The sequence below is a fragment of the Cynoglossus semilaevis genome, chromosome 19 (genome assembly GCF_000523025.1).
Source record: "Cynoglossus semilaevis isolate Cse_v1.0 chromosome 19, Cse_v1.0, whole genome shotgun sequence".
Taxonomy (NCBI): domain Eukaryota; kingdom Metazoa; phylum Chordata; class Actinopteri; order Pleuronectiformes; family Cynoglossidae; genus Cynoglossus; species Cynoglossus semilaevis.
This window is the reverse complement of record NC_024325.1, coordinates 10,199,435-10,221,491: the sequence shown is the minus strand read 5'-3', so window position 1 is coordinate 10,221,491 and position 22,057 is coordinate 10,199,435. Positions and strand designations below refer to the sequence as shown.

Below are 22,057 nucleotides of genomic sequence, written 5' to 3'. Positions count from 1 at the left end.
CCAGACAGGCTGTTGCAGGATGTCGACATCAATCGTCTGCGAGCTGTTGTTTTCAGAGATGTGGTAAGTGAGCATCAGTGTGTGCACTGTGTATAAACAGCGTTTGTGTGGTTAAAAAATACAACTTGGGGGATGAGTGCACGAGTTCTCATTGAATAATTTCTTCTCCTGTAGGATGACAGTAAACAGGCCCAGTTCCTAGCGCTGGCTGTTGTCTACTTCATATCCGTTCTCATGGTGTCGAAGTACCGGGATATTTTGGAACCTCAGCGGGAGATTGGCAGGTCCACCAGCCTCACAGGAAGAAGCATCCGCCATGAAATCAACTCTCCCACCAGCACAGGTAAATATGAACCGTTGTGCACTACTTAGAAGTAAACAGAGGGATTTCACAACAAATTTTAAACAACCTTGAAATGCTTTTGGCCTTCGCTACTCCTCGTGGCAAAGTGACAGCTAATATTTTATTCTTTAAAAACTGCAACAGTTTCTTGTCATATCACAGCCACTGGTCGGACTTCAGTGAAATAATATTTTGTTGTTTACTCCTTATAAACACTCGGCACTCACTGTCCACCTGTCTCTTCTTTCTGCTCATTTTGTACTGAAGGGTTGGAAGTTTAAACAAAGGACAGAGTGAAACAGTGAAGTACAGAGTAATACACCTCAGCCCTGGAGTGAACCTTATATTGGGTAAACGGGTTCATTTCAGAGAAAAGGCAAAATGACTGAAGTCTAACGATAATTTAATCTAATTAAATAAGTTCAGTGGACCGGTTTAAAAAGCCCAAAGGGCAGTGTCCAGCCCCCAGACCATAGATTGACCATTTCTAACCAAGAATATAATAAGAGTTGTCAGTGAACAAATGTCAAGTGAAGTTGTGTTTTTATATAAAACACATGAAGGTATTAACATGATGTCTAATTTTCATGAATGTTTGGTTGCGTTACATTCTGGTATGATCCTATTTAGAGGAAAATAGAAGATAAATATAATTAGTAGATATACAGTATGTGGATCTTTCTAGATTTTGACTGCAGGTTTAATTCAATTTTAAACTAAATAAACAATTTTTTAGGTAGTTTCTTTAAAAACATGACCTATTTGCACAATAATTGGACAGACCTCATGCCTTTTCCTTCCGAAGGTTTGCTTTTCACTGTGTAAATGAATAGGACAAAATCCATTGTGACAGGAAATTACCACAAAATCTTTGTAACCTAGTTGTTTTTTTGTTGTTTTTTCAAAAGCTAAACATAGACATTAAAGCAGGCAGTGAATGAAACATCTAAAAACAAAAATGATGAAAAGAAACAATCTAGGATGACATTGGCATTTTTAGTCACCGTGTCTGTGTGTTTATCCCTTTTTTTTTTCTTTATTCCTCACTCATCCCTCCAGAACACCCGTCCACAGCTTTCTCTGACCGTGACAAACAGAACTCCACCCCTGTGGATGACTCTCCTCGCGCTGGCCTCCCCCACACAGACTCAGGCATCGGAGAAGAAGGTCACGTGGCGGGGTCCCTGAACGGCTCAGAGATGGGCCTTGGACTGGGCCTCGGCCTGGTTGGGAGAGAGACTGACAGAGATCGTGATAGAGACATGGGAGGAGGAGTAGGGGGGAGTGGGGGAGGGAGCACAGATTTATTGTGCAGCCTGTCTGATGTTAGGAGGTCACAGGAGAGCCTTCTGGATTCTCCACACAACCCCAGCTCCACCCCCAACTCCAGCCAAGCACCGCCTTCATCCATCTCCAGCATCAGCCAAACGAACAAAGGCATTAATGTCAAGGTGTGTGTCTGTGGGAGACCACTTCGTTTTTACAGCTAGTTATGAGTTCGTCTTTTGACTAGATTGCAACTTAGTGTGAGTGCCAATATTTTTTTTTTCAGTGGAACTGTGTATACATTTTTTATATACATTTACCTTTATACATCATTATTTTTAATCAACTAAATTAAAATCAGATTGGCTTAACTGAAAAAAGTCATATTTTGACATGTATAGAAATATTCTAAACTATGTGGAAAATCCTAATTTTCTTCTTTAGCGTTTCTTATAAAAAACTGTTTTATAAAACACAATTATTATTATAATTATTATCTTATTATTATACTGTATAGGTATACAGTATTATATCATTCATTTATATTTACACTAGTATTAAAATTGTCTTTCTTAGCTTAGCCAGATTAGCTCATAATTAGCTCATATCACATTTGCGTGATTCTCAGTGAGACGTACATGCAGATGACACTTCAAATTGGTCTTGTTTTTTGTAGAATCGTTCCACATGGTTTACAGTGAGCCTTGTTTTTCTCTAACGTCAGTAAAATAGGTTTAACGTCTGTCCTCCATGTTTGTCCTGTCTTCATACTGACAACAAACGCAGCTGTGATTGGCTCTCGTTGTCATTGGTCTGCCTGTTTTCGTCTTGTTTTTATTAGTTGAGTAATACATCAGTAAATTATATTTTATCAAAGATGGTCTTTGACTCAGTCTTGATGGAAATTATAAACCAACTTTGACCAGTTATTGTGCTTCTTCTTCCATCCTGTCATTCTATTTAATTCATGGATTTAGTATATATTTTAAAAATATTAAATCCTGGGACAAAGATATTAAATCCTAGATACCCTAATCCTAATCCGAGTTTGTTGTTGTTTTTTTTCCATAATGAAGGAAATCCTGAAGAGCCTGGTTGCTGCTCCAGTTGACGGTGGGGATTTGGGTCAGGAGTCTGGACCAACATCCTTTCACCCAGACCCTGCCCTGAAGACACACCCCATGCTGCCCATGCAGTTCCACTCCTTTGACAGGTCTCTGTCTCTCTCTAAAGCAGGAAAAATAGAAATAAAAAAAAAAATTAATTAAAAATCAAATTACCAACAGGTCACAGAACAAATCTGATTCTTTTCCTAACTACAAAGGTAAACCCAGATGATTTTCCTGTTTTTGCAGGAGCGTTGTGGTTCCAGTCAAAAAGCCGCCACCCGGCAGCCTGTCAGTCAACACTGTGGGCACGCCCACCACTAGTGGAGCTGCCGCGGTGGGCAGTACACCCAACATTTTTGCTGCTGCAACTGCAACACCCAAGAGCATGATCAACACCACGGGTGAGTTGAAGCACATTGGGTTTGGGCCAATGACAGTGTGGTGTTTCATAAAGCTTCGGCTCGCTAGCCATTTTTCAGCACAGAAGAGGCAGACAACAGAAAGATCGCAGTCAGAGAGAAGGGCTGTGGGTGAGAGGCCTTGAGTGATTGAGGGGCGGATCGATGGAGCAGCATCTCTGCTCCTGTTACAAAACCTTGTGATTAAATCTCTCCTGTTCTTTTTGGCAGTCGACACAAGCTGGAATGGAACAAACTAAACCAATAATGGCAACAGGAGTGTTTTAAAATTAGTTTTAGCACAGGCGAAGGTTAAATAAAGAAAAGGTGGCACATGGGAGGGCGAAGGGTGAGATGTGTTTGAACTGAACAAGGAGGTTAAATCAGTGCAAATGTCCTGTGTTGGAAACATAAAAACCTCTCTGTCAGAGAAATGAGAAGTTATTTTAAGATACCTGGTTATGAAGTTAAAAAAATGAATTCAAAAGAATGCACATTTACCATTAAAAAACAAACTAATTATTATTAATAATTGTTAATAACGTTAATAAGATAAGAGATAAGATCAGATCTCTTACATAGACATATAAACAAAAGACATATAAATAAAAAACCAGCGACATCTGCCATTTTTTGATGAAATGTATAGCAGAGAGTCCTAGGTTCGATTCCCAGTGGAACCACATATCCCTAATGGCGCCTCCTGTGGCTGCCTGTGTTGCGTGCAAAACCTCAGACTGTGAATTTTTCAATTGTAGGACGAAATAAGGGACTAGGACGAAATAAGGGAATTATTATTATTATTATTATTATTATTATTTGAAAGAATTTAAATTGTTTTGCTCCCTTTCGTTCAGATCATTCTTGTCAAAGAGAATGGCCAACTGTTGTGTTTTTATATTCTTATAAATTGATAATAGTATTATTATCATTATATATACTAGTACTACTACTACTAATAATAATATCAATAATAATAATAATAATAGTAATAGTAATATTGATAACAACTGTTAAAAATGTAGATAACATCACACACATCAACACACATCCTCCCGACACTGACACCAGATGAGCGTTGTTTCTCGGCAGCGTCACATTCAGCAGCACTGTTGAAGCTGAGTGGATGTGAGGCCGAGGCTGTGCTGATGTATTGTGCTGCATCAAACATGCAAAATGGACCGGGAGAGGATTTGTTCCCTGGAATGGATTCTGTGTATTGATTGCAAAGCTATTCTCACAAACGAGGGGACATTACCAGAAGACAAGCAGCACGATCCAAATTGAATTTGGTCACAGTTGATCTGAACATTATTACATTTCCCTGATTATTATTCTGCACTTGTTTAAATCATGTTACCATAACGCCTCGCTTGTTTCACGTCGTTTTCATTTGTTGTCCTTTTTGTCTAGGTGCCACCGACTCGGCCTCCTCTTCCTCCTCCTCCTCTTCATCATTTGTCAACGGCGCAACCAGTAAGAATCTGCCGGCGGTGCAGACAGTGGCACCGATGCCAGAAGACACCATGGAGAATATGAGGTCTGGGCTCTCAGCATCGCAAAGCTCCTAATGGCTGCAATCACTCTTTCTTTTTTCCCTCCTCATGACTTTATTTTGTTGCATTGATTTCTCTGTTTTCTCGGGTGCCTGTCCTTTTCCCATTAAATTTCATCCTTTATTTTCATTTTACACTATAATCTTACAGCAGCTCATTCTTGTACGCGATTGTATTGTAATCCGGTTAGAGAGTTTTATTGTCTAGGATTTGAATCTACCACGTTACATATTAGTCGTTAGTTCCTTTTTAAAAGAGAGACCAGAACTGATGGATCTCTGCTGAGTCATTTAACGTAGGCCCATTCATCGCATTCAGAGTTAATTTAGTCGAGTGACTTTTTGAAAATTTGTTGCAGTCGAACTGAACATGAAACAAATACTTGAGTCACACCGAAATATCACGGTCACCATAACAAAAAGAAACTAGTAATGTAATATAATTATTTGTGTCCAAAATATAAAACTGTGCTCATGCCTTACTTCATAATGTCACAAAACAATGAAACTGATATAAAGAGTGTAAAAGATAAAAAATGTCACCAGCTAGTCCATCAGTTTCAATGATGTTGACGTATAAATAAAACAGTTTACTCTGTTTCTATATTCTCTAATTATATTTGAAAGCTCTAGATATATGTTCAAATATTTTACTAGAAAATTAGAGTGTTAAAATAAAAAAAATGAAGAAAAATCTCCAAACAAGTCGCTAGAACATTTTAGCAGTTTGTACTGTCTGTTAGCACATGTGCAGTTGTGTGTCCTTCCAGAAGTGTTCAAATATGAGTGTGTAGGCACGTGTGCACATGTTCCTTAATCAGTGTGCATGTCTGTATATGTGTGTGTGGTTTGTATTGCAGTGCCTATTGTGAGGTGGCGCAGTGTGCGCTGCGCAGCGGTCAGACGCCCCCTGAGCTCAACTCTTTTAGCTCTCTCCCAGGCTTCCAGGCAACACCCCGAGATGCAGGACAGTGTTTTAGGCAAGGAGATACTCGTCCCTCCCCCCCTCTGCCCCTCCTCCACTACACACCCTCTGCTGCGCCCAGCCTCTCCTTTAAAACGAAATGTTTTGAGAATGTAAGGTACATAGACCGGCCACTTTATTAGGTACATCTTGCAAGTAGCTCTCGGAGTTCCCTTGATTCTTTTTGGCCGAAACTCAAAAAAAAAAAATTCAAAGGGAATGTTTTGTGACACATTATTACAAGACAGAATCTGGGCTTTTTTGTTTTATTCTGCTGTCTTGATGATAGGTTATCCTACGTCTTCTTTTTAAATATTTAAAAATTAACTGATAGACTAAATACCTTAGCTGTGCCCTCAGTTGCTTCCCCATTTCCTGTACATCTTTCTATGACATGCACCAATGTATTCTTTAACTGCTGCGTCCCAGATGTTTTCTCTATTTTTCAATCATTTTCTGTGAACCCTGCAGGTTTGTCAAAAACAACCACGTCACATGAAACATCTCAATCTTAATCCACTTTCCACCCTAATCTAATGCTCGGCTCCAAAGTCACCATGTTCTCTTAACCATCTCTATGCCTTAACATATGACTGTCGGTGTACCTAATGAAATGGCCAGTGACGGCAGGAGACAGAGCCAGTTTTTAGCCTCACCCTTTCTCACATTTATCCTGACAAAATCAACTCTGTTCCCTCTGACATGGGCACTCTCTGACACTAACCCCAAACTCCAGATCAAACCTGAGTCCAAGTCAACAGTGGTTTACTCTAAACCAACTCATGTATCTGTTTTAACCTCTCTAAACCAAACAGCTATCCACACTAGGCCAATGTCTGTCTCCAAGAAATGACAGAGAAATGCAATTTACAGCTTGGATCGAGTTGCCTCGTCCGGAGCTGGGGACACACTACACGGCTTTCACAGCCTTTGTTGATTTTGAATTGAATTTGACGACATGCTAGCAGAGCGGTTTGAGCTGATTTTTTTTAATGACTGCTGAGAATTGGGGATCACGTCCTTAACACTCGTGTCTGAGGAGGGATTACAGATTGTATCATTTTCTTGAGCTAATTAAAGCTAACTGAAGGCATCGAACTCTCCTGAGGCACAGAATGCACTGCAGTCGTTACACACGGGCGCGCCCCCCGCCGCAGGTCCATCCATTTCTCTAGTCCACACCAGGTCCGTTAGTCGGCACTCTTACTGGTTGCAGTAGTTATAGTGTGTCCTCAGCTTTAGTCAATTCATCTTAAGGTTAGAGAGTCATTTAGTTTGATTTTCTGTTATACACACTGGTGTGAAATGTTTTAAAGTACTATAAGGATACAAAGTACCATAAAGTAAATAAAGTCTAATTCCTAATACTTAGGTTTTTTTTTTTTTTTTTTTGCAATTTCTCTTCCATTCTGTGGCCCAGCTCCTAGTCTGAAAACGAACCCAGGCATTGTGCACCTTCTTTCATTCTCTCAGTTTCCTGTCTTCTGTGCCCATTTTAGCCATTTTACGACCATTCCAAATTCGACTTCTCTGGGTTTTTTCCTTGTTCTTTTCCTGGTTTGTCTTGGGTTTGTCATCTGTCCTTGCACGACCTTTCTCCCTCGCTCGCATTCCCTCCGATTACTTTGTCGCCTCGACTTTCTACCTGCGTTGAACTGCATTGCTGTATCCTCACGCCACCTCTGCTTGTTTCGCTTGCACCACAGCATAACCACTAAGCTGGAGCGAGCCCTGGAGAAGGTGGCCCCCCTGCTGAGGGAGATCTTTGTGGACTTTGCCCCCTTCCTGTCCAGGACACTGCTGGGTAGCCATGGGCAGGAACTGCTCATAGAAGGTACAGGTGCTGTACACGGCTCCTTTTTCTCTAACTGGCGTCTCTCTGTGTGGAGTCTCTCCATTCACTTGTCCCTCACCGTGGCGTTTGGGTATGAGAACGGCTGAGAGGTAAAAGTGTCAGACGTGTGTGTGTGTGTGTGTGTGACTGGTCAGTGAGTGACTGAACGTCTTTGAGCTGCTTCAGTCATTCGTCAAGCGGGAATGAAGTCAACCGTTTATATCAGCCAGTTAGGCCAATGTCAAGACTTTTTAGATGAGTTTATGTTAAGTTTCGGTCTGTGGAGGTGCAGCGTTTTTCTCCTCTTGCCACCTGCTCTCTGGCATCTTGTTTTTGTCTTCCACTGTCTCTGTGTTGCTCTCTCTCTTCTCCCATTCTCCTCCCCTCCCTTTAAATCTTCTTCTATTTTTCCTACTACAGTTTGTTCCTGTCTTCCCTGTTGCATGTATTTTTTTTACAATTTCCAAATATTCTGACTGTGGACGGTAGTCAAATTCACAGACGGCATCGTCTTTAAGGAGAATTATTTGAACTGTGAATATTGTTTGTGCGTCGATGTGTTTACGTTTCACTCCTGACTTGTCCTGCGTGTCTTCATTCTCTGCAGGTCTGGTTTGCATGAAGTCCAGCACGTCTGTGGTGGAGCTGGTGATGCTGCTCTGTTCTCAGGTCAGTTGGCTCCTAAACACTCCCCTCTATCTCCATATTATCTCAAGCACAATTGGTCTAAACTAAAATTAACAATTTGTTACTGGTTCATGTTCATTTTCTAATTATCCTCAATAATAGCCCAGATTAAAAGCATTAAAAAAAGCATTATTGATCCATCTTTTGCAGCAGGGTCAAGTTTACAATGAGTGCATTGCGGATGTAATACAATATGAGTTTGTGCATATAAAGCGTGGTTTATCCTATTTTTCTACAGGCCACAAAAAACTTTTTCATTTTCATTTTTGTCACTTGTCACGTTGGCATAAACATGTCCTATATCTGGGTTTTAAAAATGTAAATTTCCAAATCTCAGCTGGGCTGAGCCGCAGTGTCCCTCGGATCATTTATTTGTAAATCATTGCATTCAAAGCCATTACCCTCTCTCTCTAAATGAGCCTTGAAGGAACAACAGCAGAAGCACTCACCATTTCACAGCTTTCTCCCGGTGATGTAGGTGACCAGCTGAGTGTGTCGTCCAGCTCTTAAATTTAGAGACGCTCATTTCGCTCCTCAGACTCTTTTATATCCTCCACTTTACACCAAAGTCTCGTCTGGTCCTTCTCCGTCTCTTCCGTCCTCCTCCATCTTCAGATGTCTCTGCTTTTCCCAACCTCTCAACGCGGTCTTTCACTGTCCACTGCTTTCATCTTCCCACACTTTCAACTCGGCTGTTGCCTCTCACCACTCCCTTTCCTGGGCGGCTGTTCGTCAGCATGTATAGTGTTACCCTCGGCTCCAGTGATTGTCTGACATTAGAGGTTCAGGAAAGCGAACCCGAGTCCAGATATTGATTGTGGGGATGGGTGGATGTAACAGGAGATGCTCCCATGTGTCCCTGGCAACTCTAAGAGCCAGCTAAGCTAATGGAGCTCTGATACTTTCAGGCTTTTAGCAGCACTCACTTCCTGTTGTCCACTTTCATATGCACAAACGCACCATACGCTCTCTGAATGTTTCATTGTTTTCACCTTTATTTATATGATGTTTGCAAAGAGATTTGTAAGATATAAAAGATGTAGGTTACATGCAATTCCATTAGCTAACAACAACATTAGACTATCAGGAATTACAGTGTTATAATCTGTTATTAATTGACAACAGTTTTCTCATTTTCATCACCCTTTTTTGACAGTGACAGTAACTGGTCTGTGAAAGCTAAAAAAAAATTACATATGATTTCTGCTCTCAAGGTTGAAGCTAAAAAAACAGTAATAAAAATGAACAGTTCCAAAAAGGTAACTAACACATAAAAAACGTATTTGCAGTATTCACACAAATGGCTACGTCCACCATCGAGTTCACGCCACACCACAGTGGCACCAGTTTGTCTCTCGATGCCACTTTCAAGCTCAGGCCTGTCAGAACAGCACCGGTAGCAGAAAAAGGCACAAAAGTGCATTCTTAACAAAGGCAACAAAAGGCCAGAGCATAAAAGCTGAAAAATGACTTCTCAAAAATACAGTATTAATGTGATGTTTTTTCTTCAATCAGGAGTGGCAGAACTCCATTCAGAAGAATGCGGGTCTGGCCTTCATCGAACTCATCAACGAGGGCAGGTAATCCATCAAACAGACTGATTGTAACCTCTCTGTAGTTTCCAGTGATTCACTCCTAAAAGCAAACACTGTTATCAGTGCTTAACAACTAATGGAAGAGCCCTAATGAGAACCTTGTGGGGAAAATTGCACACTGCCATGTGTGTTCAGTAGGAAGTCTGATCATTAGAGTACAATTAGGTTTATTGCTGATTTGTGCTGGCCTATTTTCAGGGCCTGTAATTTGTTTTTTTATGCATCTTAAGTGTTTACGGCAGTGTTGGTACTGAACTTAATTCAAATAGAAATAAGAGACAGTTGGGTGAATTAACACTCCTTCACCCTTACATTCACTCTTCAGCTTTAATGGCTTCATAGTATAGATTTCAGTTCATTCTGACACGTTTTATGCAGTAGTTGTTTCTTTTTTTTTTTCTTCCCAAACAGTATTCTAATAATTTCCCTCCTCAGGCTCCTGTGTCACGCCATGAAGGATCACATTGTGCGTGTTGCCAATGAAGCAGAGTTCATTCTGAACAGGCAGAGAGCAGAGGATGTTCACAAACACGCTGAGTTTGAGGTAATTCCAGCTTTGTTGTTGATTGTCAACATGTGGATCAGATAGAGATCCCTGTGTCGAAACATGTTAGGATGATGCCATCCCTTAATCCCATCGAATGTACTATGGTTTATATACATTTAAATACATTAAATACACAAAAAATGTTCATTTTGAGAAAGCCTTTGACCAGAAGGCTGGTTTTGAATAGCTAGTATTTGCTTTGTGTACAAAACCAATACTCTTTTAGGCTGAGTTATTGAACACAAATTCTCAAATTGACACTGTTGTCAGTTGTTGGGAACAGAGAAGAATATCTTCCAGTAGACACAGTGTCACAAACTGTTTCATTAGGCAAATGAAGACATGAATGTTGGTTAATGTTGGTTTAGTGCAGCGCTCAGCACGGCTGCCTTGCAAGTACAGAGTCCAGGGTTTAAATCCCAGAGGCACATATCCAAAATGGCTCCTCCCACGTGGCAGCCTGTGAGTTGCCACTACATACTTAATGGCGCCTCCTGTGGCAGCCTGTGCCAGTTGCAAAGATCCACGCTGAGGCTCGGAAGTCCGTGTCTGTCAATCATCAGTATCATCATATCATCAGCGATGGGTTTTATTCATTGTCCTGTTGCTCACTCCCCTCCAGTCCAACTGTGCCCAGTATGCTGCGGACCGAAGGGAAGAGGAGAAAATGTGTGATCACCTCATTAGCGCAGCTAAGCACAGAGATCACGTGACCGCTAATCAGCTGAAACAGAAGATCCTCAACATCCTGACCAATAAGCACGGGGCCTGGGGGACAATGTCGCAGAGGTGAGAGGAGCCTGGTGTCGTAATGTAACCGTGGGACAAATCCCAGATCGTTGTTATGCAGGGCGTCGTTGACAGGAGGGATTACTCCGCTTGAGTGCTCCCATAAAAACGTGTCTGGCATGTAATGAAGCAGCGTATCAGCACGTGCAGTGATTATCAAGGCCGCAGCAGCGGTGGCGGCGGCGGCCTCCATCAGACACGTATGCTATCACTGTGACTAATTACCTCTATATATACATTATTAGTGATTTGTGTGAATATGGTAAAAGTCACACTGTGTAACAATGGATGAATTACTGTGGGAATTGATACACACCGGGGCGTTGTTCGAGTCATAAATTCAGTGCTGACAAATCTCGCAGAAAGAAAAGAAAAAAAAAATCTAAATTTTTGTAAACCTAATGTGTTCGTAGTCAGTGCTGTGATGCAGCCAGACTCAATAACAATGCTATGCAAAGCAGGGTTTACTGCTACAGCTGCCCGGTGGCTGCATGAGACAGATGGGTGTGTTTCATACACACATCACCTCCCTGAGCGCTTGCTGCTCAGATCTGCCCCCTGGTGAGCAGCTGTCATTTAGTTTTTTGCAGCAGCTGACGCTTGTCTCCCACAGTGTGCCGCTGATAACGGAATGAAGCAGAAGAGTTTAGCAGAATATCCAGGCAGTCAATAAAACATTGTTGCATCACAATAGGGAAGAATTATGGTAGATTTGGGGATTTAGATATTGATTTTTGCTTAATTAGTTTGACAAAATTCATCAAATGGAAATGCTTTCAAGCTGAATATTTTTTTTATTATCCGCTCCTGTTAGTTTTAACTTTGCTCTTGAGTGGGTTTGAGCACACGTTGATGCTGCCTGACATGTGAACATCTATCTAGAGGTAGTCCTACACTGGTGGTGACACTAAGTCACCCTGTTATACTTCCCTATAACTGTCTCATTGTGGGGACGGTGTTCTTTGTGTTATATTCCTCTCCCTTCCATATAATAAAATAGTCCACATCTATTTCAGCTTGAAATTGAACAAATGATAGACCAACAACCCTTGAGCTAAAAAGACATTGGTTTGACTGTACAGCCTGGAGACTTGTGCAGTCCATTACACAGAGACATTTGTCTCTGCTGTAAATGAGTTGTTGTATCTACATTGCCAAGCCTTAACTCTCCTCCTTTTTTGGTTCTTAGTCAACTGCATGACTTCTGGCGTCTGGACTACTGGGAGGACGACCTGAGGAGGAGACGAAGGTTTGTACGAAATGCCTTTGGATCCACTCACGCTGATGTATCGCTCAAAGCCCTGGAGGAATATGGTGCGTGATGTAAATGATTGCAAATGCGTTACATTTTTCCTTGTCAGATGTTTGGCCACATAATGACTAGTATTCAAACTAAAACACACAGGGACAGAAGAAGAAGAAGAAGAAGAGGGAGTCAGGTCCAAGACTTTCCGCAGCCAGTCTGTGGTCGCCCAGAACCCTGAGGCGGAGCTGATGCTGGAGGGAGACGATGACGCCGTCAGTCTGCTGCAGGAAAAAGAGATCGACAACCTTGCAGGTAACACGGCGGCGTGGACGTGCACACCTTCAGACACTACGTTACACTACAACCTAACAACAGACCGTGTACTGTATGACTCTCATTTGTAGTTCGTTTTTGCCCAAGACTTTTTATCTCCAAAGGCAAGTTTGACATTTGAAAGTTTCTCAGCTTCTTTAACTGAGCAGCTGACTCACCGGATGTTAATGGAATAAATTACTAAAAACTTTTCCGCAAATCACTCCAGATATTCGTACAAATTCAGATTGTTTTCTCTGACTTACACCGTTGGCCATGTGAAAGAAAAGGTTGTTGCCATCTGTCGTTAGTCTTCTCCTCTTTGAAAAGACATAATATCAATTCAAACGCACTGTTTAGAACCAGACAATGACGCAGAATGAAGATGGTGTTGATTGGATAGAAAACATTTGCTAATTCAACATACTTTTTAATTAGCTCCAAAACTTTTCTTTGCAAATAGACGCCTCATCCGCTTCTTAGACATGGTCGACGGCTTCATAGAAGTAGAAGAACCAAAGATATAATCAAAACTTACTAACATAAAACTGCCTTTCCTGCTGCTCTGTGTGCCTTTAAATGATCTGTTCTGTGTGGAACCCGCCGATAACAGTTGTGTATAATGAGATTTTCACTGCCTTGAAGACATCGCTGCCTACCTGTGGTTTCCTCAAGTATTCCCTGTCCCTCTAGGACCTGTGGTTCTGAGCACTCCCGCTCAGTTGGTAGCTCCGGTGGTTGTGGCTCGAGGAACTCTGTCCATCACAACGACAGAAATCTACTTTGAGGTGGACGAAGAAGATCCCACGTTCAAGAAGATGGATGCCAAAGTAAGGGCCGAGCGACCGTAGGCATTTTCTGTTCTCCAGGAGAAAATAGTTTGACTGAACAGATTTGATAATGTGTTCTTTTAATGGCCGTCTGCTGTCATCAGGTACTGGCCTACTCAGAGGGTCTGCATGGCAAATGGATGTTCAGTGAGATCAGAGCTGTGTTTTCCAGACGATACCTGCTGCAAAATGTAGGACTCGAAGTTTTCATGGCCAACAGAAGTAAGTCTGAAGATTTGTCACCATTTAGCTACCGTTAAAGTAGGCATTGTACTGCATCCCCATTGATGATCCACTTTGATAAACACTTGATGAACATGATCCATCACTAATTAGCTCAATAACAGTGTTTGTCATCAGTTGATGCCCAAATGCTACAGTATAAAAATGAATGGTTCCTAGAAAGGTCAAGCTTGTTTACATTGTCTGATGTATTTCGTTGAGCAATATATCCTCATCCATCAAAAGTGAATGCATTTCACAGCTTCACCACGTGAATACACATGATTTAATTGCCCTAAATGTAAACTTATTCTTTTTCTGCCCCACTAGGGCATTTTAATTATTATCTTTGATTGGTGATGACAAAAACAAACTCTTTCCAACATTGTTATTTTGAAGTGTTGAAAACATCAAGCCACCATTTCTATTATTTTTTAAGCATTTAATTTATGAAATGACTGTTGAACTAGAGCCTAATCAGCAGCTTTATTAATCATAAAAGGAAACATAGAACGAGCCCAATTAATGAAGCACTACAAAAACAGATGAATGGTGAGAGGAACACTTGAAACCAAATACGTGTTGTGGTTTTTTATTACGAAGAGACTCTGTGGAGTTTTGACCTACTTTTATTCCAACTACTAAAATATGGTAAAAAGATATATATTATAAAGATATTTCTGTAATATTGAAACTAATTTAATTAGAAGATCTGTATGTCCACGGTTACCCAGTTACATAACCAACCCAACTAAGGCACTTGTTATATACTGAGGAAATGTGTTCAAATATAGTGCCACATAATAGTTTCATCATTCATTTTGACAGTATGATTTTTGGCTTCTCGTATAAAAAGTTTGGACGTCCCTTTAACAGGGCAAAGTTTCAGGTTTACAAAGGATTGAGGCAATTTATTTATTTTATGTTGTCTCTTCTTTTCCCCAGCATCCGTGATGTTCAACTTCCCTGACCAGGCCACAGTTAAGAGGGTGGTTTACAGCCTGCCCCGGGTGGGAGTGGGAACGAGTTACGGTCTCCCCCAGGCCAGGTAAGTGTTGGTCCCCGCTGGTCGCAGTCGGCTACAAAAGACTGTTAAAGACAGATTTTTGTGTCTTCTGAAGTATCTAGGATTTCATTCCTGGTGTGTGTATTATTTATGTATATGGGTGTGTGTTTCTGCAGGCGGATTTCTCTGGCCACCCCTCGTCAGCTGTTCAAGTCGTCCAACATGACGCAGCGCTGGCAGAGGAGAGAGATCTCCAACTTTGAGTACCTCATGTTCCTCAACACCATTGCAGGTGAAGACCAAGTCAAATATGACTCTAAATAATTGAGTCAACAATGGAACTAGACATGGGGATGTATTATTTGTTCTTTGCATTTAAATTATTGCTATATTTTAATTTGGCCAAATAATTTGTTTCCTTTAATGAAAATATTATATATAATGTTATTTTTAACAACAGCCAAATCCCAAAGTATGCCATTTCCTGTAGAGGCTTAGCCTATGATTTCCGACCAACTATTTTCCATCCTGTGTCCCTGCAGGGAGGACCTACAATGATCTGAACCAGTATCCCATCTTCCCCTGGGTCTTGACCAACTACGACTCAGAAGAACTCGATCTCACTCTACCTGGAAACTTTAGAGACCTCTCAAAGGTTAGAGATCCTTCTGTTTCTACGCCTGTTTTTTTTTAACGTTTCCCAGACACTTACAATTTCTTACGTATTTTTATCTTTTCAGCCAATCGGTGCACTGAATCCCAAACGGGCAGCATTCTATGCAGAGCGCTACGAAACCTGGGACGATGACAGCACGCCCTCTCACCACTATACTACGTTATACTCCACCTCTCATTCAACACTGATGTGGATGCTTAGAATAGTAAGAACCCATTTGAGACGCATAAAAACGAAGCCATGTTGAAGCTTTGAAAGTAGGGCAGCAGCCTGAGGCTTCCTGTGGAATTTAACTTCCTGTACTCGTACCTGCAGGAGCCGTTCACCACATTTTTCCTCAACGCCAACGACCGGAAGTTTGACCATCCCGAAAGAGCTTTCTCCGGCATTGGCCGCGCGTGGAGGAACTGTCAGAGGGACACAGCTGACGTCAAGGTGAGTATTCCAAAATAATATTAATAATACTGCTGCATTGTTGAAACAAATATTGAAATCCACCTGGGTCCATCAGGAGCTAATCCCAGAGTTCTACTACTTGCCCGAGATGTTCGTCAACAGTAACGAGTACGAGCTCGGGGTTCGTGAAGACGGCGTTCCTGTGTGTGACGTGGAGCTTCCCGCCTGGGCCAAGAAACCGGAAGATTTTGTCAGAATCAACCGGATGGTGAGGGATTCTAGATGAATGCATTTAAATGAACATGCCTCAGATTTTCTTTTTAAATCCAACATGAGTACGTGTAACCAAAGTAAGGTCAACAGAGGTCAACACCCTGGAGCCCAGACTCTAACTGAAATGTCCACCACTGTCTCTGCTCCTGATCAGGCTCTGGAAAGCGAGTTTGTGTCGTGCCAGCTTCACCAGTGGATCGATCTAATATTCGGCTACAAGCAGCGAGGGCCAGAGGCGGTCAGAGCTCTCAACGTCTTCAACTTCTTGTCCTACGAGGGAGCCGTCAACTTGGACAATTTGGAGGCTGCGCAGCGAGAGGTCGGTATTAAACACAACTTTCATTTTTGGCTGTAACTACATTCGAGGCTGCAGTTGTACAGCAACACAGCTGTAACCAAAGAAGGAAACAAGACATGGATTATAGCAAGCAATTTTTACAAGTAGCAACAACAACAAAATCTGATGAATTTGAAGTTCACATAAATTGAACCTATTTCGATGATTACATTTTGCTAGTTGTAAAATAAACACACAAAAAAATTCTACAAAACTTTAATTTCAGGCTGTTTTGTTACATAAACATTGGATAAAAAAAGATGAAACTTAATCCTGGACTGAAATAATCTTAGAATCTATTAACATTTTTTGTCAAGGCCTGGTTGTGAGCTGGTCCTGACCCCTCCCCCCTACCCTCATGACTCTAAAAACAGCCTACTTTTGTATGTTTGTTTGGGGATTTTTACATAATCTACTTACAAAGGTACAGCTCGAACTGAGGTCAAAACACTTTGGTCAGATTAACGAGTACTAAATTCCAAGAGCTTTAGTTTCGACCCTCAGCAGAAACAAAACAATTGTTCAGCCGTGTCTGTGGTTCGATTCCAGCGTTCTGGTTCTTGACTGATCTGCAGTGGTTCAGTGTTGTCTCTGTGATTCCTCTAGGTTATGGAGGCTCAGATTCAGCTGTATGGTCAGATCCCCTCCCAGCTGCTGATAGAGCCACACCCACCACGCTCCTCTGCAATGCACCTGGTAAGACTACGACGATTTACCAAGGCTGGTTGTCAGCTTTGGAGTACCAAGCAGAAGGTTCTGGGTTTGATTCCTTCCAAACCTTTATCACAGATCGGACATTTGATGTAAAAACTCAGCAGAAACTCTACGCTGTGACGAATACAGAAAAAAAGTTCATCTTATTTACACCATCTCCAATGTGCACTAGCAGGGCTGTCAAACTAAGGTTTGAACCTCCAGTGCAGCATTTGGGAATTCTATACTCTCCCAGTGGTTCCCAACCTTTTTTGGGGTCATGACCCCATTTTGACATCCCAAATTTCTGGCGACCACAGAGACATTTTTTTCAATGAAGATACCCCAGCTCAGATAAGTGTTTTCAACACTTATCGTCCTTATTTTAGGAATGATAATATTTAGTGACTGTGATTTTTTACATTACGTACAACAGTAGGGTATGTAATGGTATTTGTGAACCTAGTCCTTCCCATGTCGTAGCCTGTCACACTCCCTGCTCCTCTCAGCAGTACGAGGCCTTGGTGTCTCCACACCTGAGTCCTTCTTGTCCACCCACATCTGTGAGTCCTGATCCCAGACCAAGCAGAGCCTCCATCTGCTCTGCTGGGCTCAGAGCCACCCTCAGTGTGTGCACCTGCTCTGACCCTGTGCTCCCACTAATATACACTCTCCCTTCCCTTCCTCTCTCCCATCTGTTCTGTCTCTCCCCTCTTCCCTCCATCCTCCTCCACCCGTCCCTCCCTCTCCCTCTCCCTCTCCCTCTCTCTCTCTGTCTGTCTCACCAGTGTTTCCTTCCCCAGAGTCCTCTGATGTTTAAGGATCAGATGCAGCAGGATGTCATCATGGTGCTCAAGTTTCCCTCCAACTCCCCTGTCACACATGTTGCGGCCAACACGCTCCCTCACCTCAGCATACCAGCAGCCGTCACCGTTACCTGTAGTCGGCTGTTTGCAGTCAACCGCTGGCACAACACCGTCGGTGAGTGTTCAGGGAGTTGTTAGCGACGGTGAGGGTTGACTCAGGTTATCTGTCCTGCTGGAGAAGGGTAACGAATATATTGTTCTAAAAGTGACGTTTTACAGTTTTACGCTTATTTTTTTAGTTCTTTCTTATTGTGTTGTATTTCTGTCTCGCTTTCAAATTTAATGGTAAGTGGTTTAGCATATTGCTACCCTCCCCCCTCCCCTCTGTTCTGCCTCCCCCCTCTCCCCTCCATCCTCCTCCACCCGTCCCTCCCTCTCCCTCTCCCTCTCTCTCTCTGTCTGTCTCACCAGTGTTTCCTTCCCCAGAGTCCTCTGATGTTTAAGGATCAGATGCAGCAGGATGTCATCATGGTGCTCAAGTTTCCCTCCAACTCCCCTGTCACACATGTTGCGGCCAACACGCTCCCTCACCTCAGCATACCAGCAGCCGTCACCGTTACCTGTAGTCGGCTGTTTGCAGTCAACCGCTGGCACAACACCGTCGGTGAGTGTTCAGGGAGTTGTTAGCGACGGTGAGGGTTGACTCAGGTTATCTGTCCTGCTGGAGAAGGGTAACGAATATATTGTTCTAAAAGTGACGTTTTACAGTTTTACGCTTATTTTTTTAGTTCTTTCTTATTGTGTTGTATTTCTGTCTCGCTTTCAAATTTAATGGTAAGTGGTTTAGCATATTGCTAATTCAAGTGCTGTCCTTTCTGAGAGCCAATCACATTTACATGTGCTGACCGCCCTAAAACACAGTGAAGATAAGGTAAACAGCTTCCTGTTCACCTCTCGCTCCACAAATAGGTGGCTGGGGGGCTGTGTTCAGACTGCGGGCCGACATTTAAGGACAACTGCAGTAGATGAAAGCAGGAGAGGAACTAAATTTGTGTTCTGTGGCCTTTCCACCTAAAAGAATACAATATATTCCCGGCTCTATTATTCATGTGGTTTTTAGGGCAGCTGCTGTCTGACGGACGCTCGGAAAATAAATACATTTTTATAAGCTGTTAATAGAACTCCAAAAGAAAAGCTAAAGATTTAGATAACACACTGGTTCAGCTTTTGTAATAAGTTGTTTTGATGAGATAGTGAAGAATAAAGGAAAAGTTAATACAGTTACAGAAATTATCTGATATCCTCATTCCCAGGAGGAGGAAATGATAGATTATTTCACCTCTATTATTCATATATTCTTCCCTAAACGACTTCCAACAGACTTTGTGTATTTGCACAGTAAATTGCATCATACATCATGAATAGAGCGCTCATGAATCAACAAGCTTTGGCCTAAAACGTGTACGAGTCAGAGCTGCCGTCAAGGCCCAGATCCAGTTCTTAAAGTTAAAAACAAAGTCAGTAGAAGATGTATTTATAGTAACTACTGTCACTGCACAACAATACATCACTGCATTTCTTTTTAATCGACACCTTTTGACCAGTTCATGGACGTTATGTCTATAAGTCGTCTCAGTCAGGTGTTGTTTGTTGTTTTTTAGGTTTTCCTCTGTGTTTCTGTTATCAATTATAAGAGTCGCTGTTGTTGTGATCAGTTCTGTGCCCACATCCTGCATGTTGGCATAGAAGTTTTCTCTAATTATAGCCTTAATTAACCCTGTTAATTGCTTCATTAGCAGAGCAGACCAAGTGTAATTAACTTTGCTGAAGTGATTACTGAGGGTCATGACGGAAATGAGATTTCTTGATTAATGCATCACTGGGTTCTTATTTTTAAATTGTTTTGGTTTTTTTAAGATAAGTCAGAAAACAACCCCTTCAACCCATTCTTTACAACTGACTGTTCAATGACCTACAATATGGTGTGTTTTTGTTGTAATATTTGATTTTTCTACCCATCAGGCCTGCGGGGAGCACCTGGATACTCTCTTGAACAGGCTCATCACCTGCCCATTGAGATGGATCCTCTCATAGGTCAGTACTTCAACGTCCCCTCGGCAGATTTACTGATGTCACAGTGGCACAGTCAGCACGGACGAAGATGCCTCATTATGACACACAATTATATGCTGTGCTTACTCTTAAGTTTCACTTCCATAAGTTGAAAATGAAAACTGCGGGGGTCACTTTGGGAGTCAATCGATATTTCACATGACGGTCTTCATCGCTGACCTCAGTCACGGAAACCCATTAAAGCTAAGAGCAGAAGGCTTCAACCCCACGGAAACCCATTAAAGCTAAGAGCAGAAGCTAAAGCTAACTCACTCATTAACCTCCAGCTTCTCTATTTGACCCTGCAGCCAATAACTCGGGCGTGAACAAGCGTCAGATCACCGACCTGGTCGACCAGAGCATCCAGATCAACACACACTGCTTTGTGGTCACAGCCGACAATCGCTACATCCTGGTCTGTGGATTCTGGGACAAGAGTTTCCGCGTTTACTCCACTGAAACTGGTGCGTTGTTTCATTGATACGGAATGTTATTGTGATATGAATCACTTACAGTTGTGAGCTGGGTGTTTAGTTGGACTGTATCGTTAATACCATGCTTTAGACATTACCCAGCATGCATTGTAACGTGTATAACTGCAGATGCATTTTTTTTAATGTTCTGTTTTTTAACCTTTCACTCTTTGTCTAAATTGTTTATTTGTAGAAACCTTAATTATTTACCCACAGCATTTTGTTCTAACTTTAATCTGTTTTGTTGCTATTGGGTTTTAAACATGTAAGTTTCAGAAAATATCTTTAATAACTTCAATCTATTTTATCTTTAATTCTAATGCTAAATGCTAAAAAACGTTTGGGCTATATAGGGGTTGGTTTTTTGTCTTTCAATGTTACTTTTTTTATTCTTAGCTTAGCTAGCTTTTGTCAAACATTTATTGTCAAATTTTTCATCTCAACTTAGTTTTGTTGCGTCTCAGACTATTTAAGCTTTTCTTTTTAAACTTTTTTTATACATTATAATCTTTCTATTATATATATATTACATTAATCAAATCTATTTTTGGTAAAATTATATGGAGTTTTCTTTGCTAAAAATGCTAACCATTATGATTTCTACTATATTTTTGAATGTATTTAAAGAGTGTTTTTTTTATCCTGGTCTTTTCCCCTGTCCTTCATCTTTGTCTTTAAAATACTCTAAAGAACAATATTCTGAAAAGAATAGATGAATAATCACAGAGACCTTTCTTCTCTGGTCACTACAGGAAAGCTGACTCAGATTGTTTTCGGCCACTGGGATGTGGTGACTTGTCTGGCCCGGTCCGAGTCCTACATCGGAGGAGACTGTTACATCGTGTCAGGCTCCAGAGATGCCACTCTCCTGCTGTGGTACTGGAGCGGAAGACACCACATCATTGGAGACAACCCTAACAACAGTGAGTGGTTGGCCTCTGTGTGTATGTGTGTGTGTGTGTGTGTGTCTTCTCACCAGAGGTTCACAGCATCACCATCTCTCCTCCAGGTGACTATCCAGCTCCCAGGGCAGTACTAACAGGACATGACCACGAGGTGGTGTGTGTCTCCGTCTGTGCAGAGCTGGGATTGGTCATCAGTGGAGCAAAAGGTTTGTGTGCTTTCCACCTACACTCTCTGGGGGACAGACCCAATCATCCGTTTCTCAAAAGTTTATTTTTCTCTTGTTGAAGAAACAGTACATTAGGAACAAATAGTTCATCAGTCAAACACTGTAAACATTTGGCTCAGGATGAAACTCATTAGTGTTAACCTAAGGTTTTTTATTGGGGTAAATAGGTCTTGAGGCAATTATGTATTCGCCTCAGTGCCTCAGGCTGCTGCATTCCAACTCCGTCCTCAGACAGTGAATACATTGCTAGCTCTACTCTGTCTCTGATCACTTAGTTTAGCCCAATACAACCACTACTACCACCAAGAGTGTAAAATAAAATGAATTATTTATTTAGTAAATTACTTATATTCAATGGAACAATCAGAAAGAAAACAAATACTTGAACATTTGTTGTCACGTTTATATGAAATTAGTGTCAACACAGATACAATACAATACAATACACTAGAGTAA

General features: G+C 41.6%; 1 protein-coding gene across 1 annotated transcript in view; it reads left to right on the top strand.

Annotated features, from left to right (window-relative positions):
• nbeaa (neurobeachin a) overlaps nucleotides 1–22,057 on the top strand; it is a 113,301-nt gene that overhangs the window by 85,415 nt on the left and 5,829 nt on the right. Inside the window, exons 32-60 of the mRNA XM_017041719.2 lie at nucleotides 1–63; nucleotides 175–343; nucleotides 1,403–1,794; nucleotides 2,686–2,822; nucleotides 2,965–3,119; nucleotides 4,530–4,656; nucleotides 5,532–5,651; nucleotides 7,342–7,475; nucleotides 8,077–8,138; nucleotides 9,672–9,736; nucleotides 10,187–10,295; nucleotides 10,921–11,087; nucleotides 12,277–12,401; nucleotides 12,493–12,645; nucleotides 13,339–13,475; nucleotides 13,580–13,697; nucleotides 14,643–14,745; nucleotides 14,880–14,995; nucleotides 15,246–15,358; nucleotides 15,444–15,584; nucleotides 15,695–15,814; nucleotides 15,891–16,043; nucleotides 16,203–16,367; nucleotides 16,992–17,081; nucleotides 17,867–18,059; nucleotides 19,907–19,978; nucleotides 20,305–20,460; nucleotides 21,222–21,392; nucleotides 21,479–21,580. The exon at nucleotides 1–63 is cut by the window's left edge and continues 10 nt beyond it. Of these exons, the coding sequence (XP_016897208.1) occupies nucleotides 1–63; nucleotides 175–343; nucleotides 1,403–1,794; nucleotides 2,686–2,822; nucleotides 2,965–3,119; nucleotides 4,530–4,656; nucleotides 5,532–5,651; nucleotides 7,342–7,475; nucleotides 8,077–8,138; nucleotides 9,672–9,736; nucleotides 10,187–10,295; nucleotides 10,921–11,087; nucleotides 12,277–12,401; nucleotides 12,493–12,645; nucleotides 13,339–13,475; nucleotides 13,580–13,697; nucleotides 14,643–14,745; nucleotides 14,880–14,995; nucleotides 15,246–15,358; nucleotides 15,444–15,584; nucleotides 15,695–15,814; nucleotides 15,891–16,043; nucleotides 16,203–16,367; nucleotides 16,992–17,081; nucleotides 17,867–18,059; nucleotides 19,907–19,978; nucleotides 20,305–20,460; nucleotides 21,222–21,392; nucleotides 21,479–21,580 (3,928 nt within the window). The remainder of the gene's footprint in view (nucleotides 64–174; nucleotides 344–1,402; nucleotides 1,795–2,685; nucleotides 2,823–2,964; nucleotides 3,120–4,529; nucleotides 4,657–5,531; nucleotides 5,652–7,341; nucleotides 7,476–8,076; nucleotides 8,139–9,671; nucleotides 9,737–10,186; nucleotides 10,296–10,920; nucleotides 11,088–12,276; nucleotides 12,402–12,492; nucleotides 12,646–13,338; nucleotides 13,476–13,579; nucleotides 13,698–14,642; nucleotides 14,746–14,879; nucleotides 14,996–15,245; nucleotides 15,359–15,443; nucleotides 15,585–15,694; nucleotides 15,815–15,890; nucleotides 16,044–16,202; nucleotides 16,368–16,991; nucleotides 17,082–17,866; nucleotides 18,060–19,906; nucleotides 19,979–20,304; nucleotides 20,461–21,221; nucleotides 21,393–21,478; nucleotides 21,581–22,057) is intronic.